Here is a 6,598-nt window from a genome sequence, read left to right as displayed (position 1 = left end):
CCCCCCCCCCCCGAAATATTCGTGAGAAACTGTTGCTGTTACAAAGGACATTATTGAGCATGGACAGTGGGGTTCGTCTATTTCTCTGCAAATTCTGTTCGAAACATTCTTCGCTCCGACAAACTGTCCCATCCTTGTAGTTTCATGGTGACTGAGTCTGACATCTTGGGTCATGCCCTCTACTAAAGTGTATGCGAGTCAAGAGGTTAACCTGCAAGAGCCAAGAACCAGATAGAGCCGGGATAGCGCAGTCGGTATAGCGACTGGCTACGGGCTGGGCGATCAAGGGCAAGGAGTTCGAGTCCCGGTAGGGGCCAGGGATGCGTTCAGTTTCTGAATTATATCCAGCACAAAACAGTACAAAAACAGATACGCACCACTTGCTTGATATCTCATCACTAAATTATTAATATGTCTATCTAATATAATTCTGAGGGTACGTCATACATGAGTAAAATACAGTAAACTCTTGCTAATCCGGTTACGGTTATTCCGGGTGGATAGCCCGAATTGAAATATGAAAAGTGAAGAATTCTGTTCACACTTCAGTACATAAGTTAAAAAAGACATGGGATTTAGGAGCAAGAGGGACTTTCAGGCTGTGTTGAGGGCAGCTGAGAGACTGAACTCACGCAAGAAAATGCCCAAGAATCTTCCTGGAAGCAAATGGCGGCCGACGCGTAAGGCTGACAATCTCACCGCCATCTGTGAGCCGATTTTCTAGACAATGTGGCACCTTCGTCTCACAACCCTATGGGCCTCCACGGCCTGTTACAGGGATAGCTTTACCTTTGTCTAATAAGTTTTCTTTGCCTTTTAGGGCTCTCTTTTGTTTCATTAACCTGGACTATCGGTTAATATGGATCACCTCCTCTCCCTCCCAATTAATCCGGATTAGCCGGTGTACGAAAGAAAACTGTTGTGCTGAGTGAGATGTCCAGCACGGTGGTTCTGGGTCCCATGATAAGGACATGTAAATATAATCTAATAAGCGACAGAAATCTTCGTAGTCAGCGCTGTGAGAACCTTGAATAAAGACAGAATTTGGTAACGCTCGCAAAATAACGTAAGGATCCGTGTTACTGTCTGGTGGTGACGCACTGTAGCAGGGTACACTGAAATGCATTTCTGCAGGTGCTTCTGGGCGGAGGGCGGCGACACTGGGTGTCTGCTATGACGCGGGATCCTGAGGAACCTCAGAAAGAGGGCCGGAGGTTGGATGGTCGTAATCTTGTGGAAGACTGGCTGCGAGACAAGAAGGGGCGAGGACTCAAGGCACAGTACATCTGGAACAAGAGGCAGCTGCAGCAAGTGGATGTCAGAACACTAGATCACTTGCTGGGTGAGGAGAGAGGCAATGCTCATTTCGGGCAGTTAGCTTGAAAGGAAACATGCTGTTAACTCTATAAGTCTGAAATTCATACAAGTAATTTACAGAAATGCACATCCTACCTCACAGGAAACACACCATGTCTCCGTTACATAGACCACATGATTAATGTTGTTGAGGGAAATAACAGCTGTTTACTATGAGAACCATACGAAACACACAAATGATAATGACACGCCCCTACAGATGTGTGTGACAGTTTTCACTGGTGTGTGTGTAGGGATATTCGCCTTCTCGCACTTGGAATTTGAAGCAGACGGCAGTGCGGGGCCTAGTGGGGACCCCACTCTGTTGGAGATGACGCGAATAGCAGTACAACTCCTTCTCAAGAATCCTCGTGGGTTCTTCCTCTTCATAGAAGGTAAGATAAGATTAAGAATTTTTCTTTCTGACAGTAACAAAAATCTGGTCTTGGGCCCCAAATCTGGCTCGACGTCAGGACAGGCTGGGAGACTGTGAACTGCATAAGTTTGTGGCCTCCGCAGCAAGAAATTAATTCTGATGAATTTAAATCGGGAGTGCTACAAGAGACCTTGACTTTGATTACCAGGGATACAACAAGTACTCGTTTTCTGCAACCCATTCCCCAAACTTATTTGTCTGCGGATGGCATTTTATATATTGACCTGACAGTTGTAAGGGTCATCTTTGCCCATTTATAGGAGCATTAGGAACTGCGTTCTGCACTCTGCAAGCTCGTCTTTTCCAAAGGGGTCCAGAGGTCTGGTTAGCAGTTTCAGGGGACTATGAAACGCAAAACATCTGAGAACGGTTGATTTCGACAAAGCCCCGTGTATTGACAACATAGCATGTACCTAAACACCAGACCGGCATCTTATCAACGTCATTTTCAAGCACGTATTTACCTGTTCCCGTAAGTTTTCGAACTCATGATCTCTATTTATGAACTGATTATTTAACGACGCTCTAAGTAGCTGACACTATAGAGCGTCAACTGGTGGGATGATTGCTGAATAAATAGAAGTGACTGTGGAAAGTTTGAGATAATATCCAGGCATTTTAATGGAGAAATTGAGGAAAATCACGAATATCTCCAGTCAGGATAGCCAGTCTCATGGCCAAGATTTGAACCCCGCGACCTATCAAGGTCACGCTTATGATCTGTATGATTTCTTGAAACAGAAGGGTTCTTATTACAGCGGAAGTCATGTTCACAATACATGGGCTATCAGTGAAAGGGTTAAATACTGCCATTATACAGTAAATGCTGCTTTTAGGTGGAAGGATCGATCATGCAAATCATTACAACAACGCCTTCCGTTCGCTGGATGAGACATTGGCGTTGGAAGCCGCTGTGTTGGAAGCGATGTCACAAGTGGACCTTGCTGAGACCCTGCTGGTCTTCACAGCTGATCACTCGAACGTGCTCAGTATGGGAGGTCTCACTACTCCACGTGGCAACTCAATTCTAGGTAAGGCTCACAATGGGCTCAGTTCTTAGGATTTCAATTCAATGACTGACATTCATTTCTATCAACATCCAAACTAATTCATACCACAGATATTTTCATGGTTTGTTCATGGAGCCAGGAGGTGTGGAGGCGGGGTCGAATACCTCCACCGTGACCCTGCGAGTCGTACAAGGCGACGAAAAGGGAAGTCTGAAATCTGAGACAGTAAAATATGGTCGCGAGTCATAGGATTCGGACCCGAGAAAGACTGCCCTGGCGAGGGCCAGCTGCATATAGTACAAAAGACAGACCCGTCCTCTCGTCAGAGAGGGCGCCCCACAAAAACAAGACCGTAACTGTCAAACAGTATAAAATATCTGGTCATATGAGCACCAGATGGGGCTCGACAACAAGACTTACTGATTGACTGACCGTCAGTCGCAATGTGACTTTGACTTGAAGATAAGACTCAGGCCATCTACTTTTATCATAGACTTAGCCCCCCTGAGGCTCATCTTACATTCAATGGACGGAATATCCCCTTTGACGATCATGTAATACATCTCGATGTAATCTTCGATAAGAGGATTCCATGGAGATTGCACAGAGAAATGATTGAAGGCAAGGGCGTCAGCACATTTATTAGAATCTACTCCCTATTCAAAAGTGGATGCGTAAGCTCCAACACGCTTGCCCCGCCTGGGAATTAGCGGCAGACACATACCTCTTAAAATTGCAACGTCTACAAAACATGGGTTTCCGCACCACTGGAAATTTCCCAAGGTGCACACCGGTCCGCGATCTGTACACGGCTTTCAACCTTCCGTATGTATACGATTATACGTATGACATAATTGTGCAGGCAACAAGCAGAAGTAGTACAAAATCGTGAGAAAGAACATGTACGCAGCATAGGACAAGGTGAAGCCAGACATACAAAATATAAGAGGCTTAAACTTGGCGGTGGTCAAGCTTACGACCGTTCAAGTAACTAAACTGCCGTTGTAGCATAAGATGCATAAGACAGGCATGATCTGCTTTTAAAAGCCTGTACTGACAGAGAACTTGTATATATAGTGCACAAGGAAAATTCTCAACAGCATGCTGTATGTGTGATACATGCACCTGACAAAAGGCCAAGCATATTCAAAAGAGACAACCACATCCTTTCGTCAGAGAGAATGTTACAGAAGGACTATGACCGCAAGGGTTCAGTTGCAAAAAGAACCCTCTGGTCATGAGCCTCAATGGCTTGGCATTGGTGGTAAACCGCCAGACGTAATATAACTCCGATTTTGAGATGTCAGCTGGGAGTTACAGCAGTGAGAAATGAAAAGCTGGTAGCTGAGGCCTGGGAAAGTTCGGAAACGCAGAGGAAGCGGAACGTCTGTCGTTGGAAGTCGCTACCAAGCAACGGCTAGTGAAGACTGAGGAGACTTTTTCTGTGCTGTAGTCATAGTGATCTTTGGAGTGTGTAACTCAGATTGTCGTAGTTATTTGTAGTTACAAGTGTGAGTGTCCAATGAAATCGAATGGCGATCCAAACCCCATCTACAGTCACACCACGTGACATTATCAAGGAGGATTTTCGTTCTAATATTAATGGAGGAATTACGTGGTGAAGCCCATGGGTACGAAAGCCCATAGTGTGTTGTCACATCGTACTGAACTGTAATCGCCTCAACCTAGCGGGTAAAATTATCTGGAAAATATTATGAAAACATTATGCGCGTATTTCGCGCCACAAAATTTCAGACGCGTTATTTTCGGTAAAAAGAGTGTACACTGTGCAAGTAAATACTGTCTATATTTCTCAAGTAATGAGAATACGCCAGTGGCTGCGCAGTGCAAGGACACTGTTTCTCCGGCCACCAGACACTGTGATCGTGGGTTCGAAACCCAGTCGGGTCCGCATTTTCTAGGTTTGTGTTGTCCAGTGCAGAGACCTTCTGAAGGTCTATGTCACTGTCCAAGAAGCCCAATCTAATGTCTATAAGATTCACAATCTCAGAAACTGAAACAGGCCATCAGATCTCATCCAGGTTGATGAAAAAGAATAATAATGTGACAAATGAAATGTTAAAACGACTGTTATTTTCATTGTTGATAAGTGTAATGATCGCTATTTCATTGCTTTAGCATAGCCACGGCGCAGTTCCAGTTACAGAGCATTCAAAGGCCAGTTAGGCTGCAGTGAAGTTCATCAGTCATTGTGAATCTGAATAATTCATTTGTACTCTTAATTCTAATGGAACAACACTTCCAGAATGTCTGTCTTATTTTTTCCAGTAAAAAGACTGGGTACTAGAAGCCTATTCTGATATTCAGAATTCTTAAAACTGGTCTCATGTTAGAGCGATCTAAGGCAACTCGAACTGTTCCAGAGAGAGGCAGCTGGAATTACCTGCAGTCTAGCTGCAATTACTGCCACGAGGCCTGAATAATATGCAGGAATGAGCAGCTTCACCCCCTCCTGCCACTCAGATGATATGAGCAATGTTATCTAGTTACATGTGTCACTGGGGTATCTTCTTCCATCACATCACATTCGAAAGTAGGCTTAAATATCTCCGGAGACAGGAACTAGCTCTACTGATTGGTCCTCACTGAGTAGGTTTCACCTGAAGATGGAGCCAGAATCCGGTCTCCAAAATGTTGTATTTTGAAAAATAAACAGGACGGTTTTTAGATAAAGGCAAGACAATGGATAATGTTCACAAACATAATATTTGTACTAATGTACCATTGTCACAAACTTTTAGATCCCATCCTATCTCTCTAAGATTCATCTTAATATTATCCTCCCACATATGTCTAGATCTTCCTAGTGGTCTCTTCTCTTCTGCTTTTCCCACCAAAATCCTATACGCATTCCTCTTCTCCCCCAACCATGCTATATGTCCTGCTCATCTTCTTTACTTGATCATTCAAATATAAAATATAGATAAATTATGGTTTCAGGGCTGGACAACAAGCTTTCAGATGTTGATGGCAAACCATACTCCACACTTCTGTATGGTAACGGTCCAGGGTACAGTGTGCCAAGGTCTGTACCTCATGGGAATTACAGAGATGTAGTGCAGGCAGCAGCCATCCCTCGAACATGGTCAACACATGGCGGAGAGGACGTGCCTGTGTTTGCAGTGGGTCCTCTCTCATCTCTCCTCTTCTCTGGCACTTTTGACCAGAGCTATATCCCTCATGCCATTGCCTATGTTGCCTGCTTGGGAGAGTATGCCAAGCGCTGCACTACGGGAGGGAAAATGTCCAAACAATCATGCTCAGATGTGCCTTCTCTTTCAGCTGTCATGGCTGATGACAGCTCTTCCATGAATCAAAGTTACATGCTTAAGAAACAAATATCAGAAAAGAACAATTACCTAGTCAATCAGCCAATGCATTTTACTGGTATACTGTTATTTGTAATGATAGTATTGCTCATCTGAATTTTATAGACCAGACAATGTAATTGCCTAGCAAGTAATCTGAATTATTCTGCAGTCAATATACAATCAGAACACTCAGTAGCATAGTTGGTTAAGGCACTGTGCTACAAGTCGGAACATCCCAGATTCGAGTCCTGATGAGGTGGATTTTTTTAATTTACCTAACCCTTCTGGCTGCACTATGGCCATGGGGATCAACTCATCCTCTAACAGAAATGTGTATCAGGAATTTTCCTGGGGGGTAAAGGGTGACAACCTCACCACCATCTGTGAGCTGACTGTCAACAGCAAATGTGTGAGCCTTGTCGTCTCAGAACCTTATGGGCCTCCACAGCCTGTTAAAGGGATAG

General features: G+C 44.3%; 1 protein-coding gene across 1 annotated transcript in view; it reads left to right on the top strand.

The window, feature by feature from the left end:
- The window catches only part of LOC111872157 (alkaline phosphatase, tissue-nonspecific isozyme), an 86,104-nt gene extending 79,720 nt beyond the window's left edge, over window positions 1-6,384 (top strand). The window contains exons 5-8 of the mRNA XM_023865750.2: window positions 1,135-1,342; window positions 1,611-1,751; window positions 2,629-2,823; window positions 5,764-6,384. Of these exons, the coding sequence (XP_023721518.1) occupies window positions 1,135-1,342; window positions 1,611-1,751; window positions 2,629-2,823; window positions 5,764-6,248 (1,029 nt within the window). The 3' untranslated portion in view covers window positions 6,249-6,384. The remainder of the gene's footprint in view (window positions 1-1,134; window positions 1,343-1,610; window positions 1,752-2,628; window positions 2,824-5,763) is intronic.
- Window positions 6,385-6,598: the final 214 nt, after the last annotated feature.

Source organism: Cryptotermes secundus, unplaced genomic scaffold (assembly GCF_002891405.2).
Source record: "Cryptotermes secundus unplaced genomic scaffold, Csec_1.0 scaffold574, whole genome shotgun sequence".
In the NCBI taxonomy this organism is placed as follows: Eukaryota; Metazoa; Arthropoda; class Insecta; order Blattodea; family Kalotermitidae; genus Cryptotermes; species Cryptotermes secundus.
This window is presented reverse-complemented; position numbering and strand designations above follow the sequence as displayed.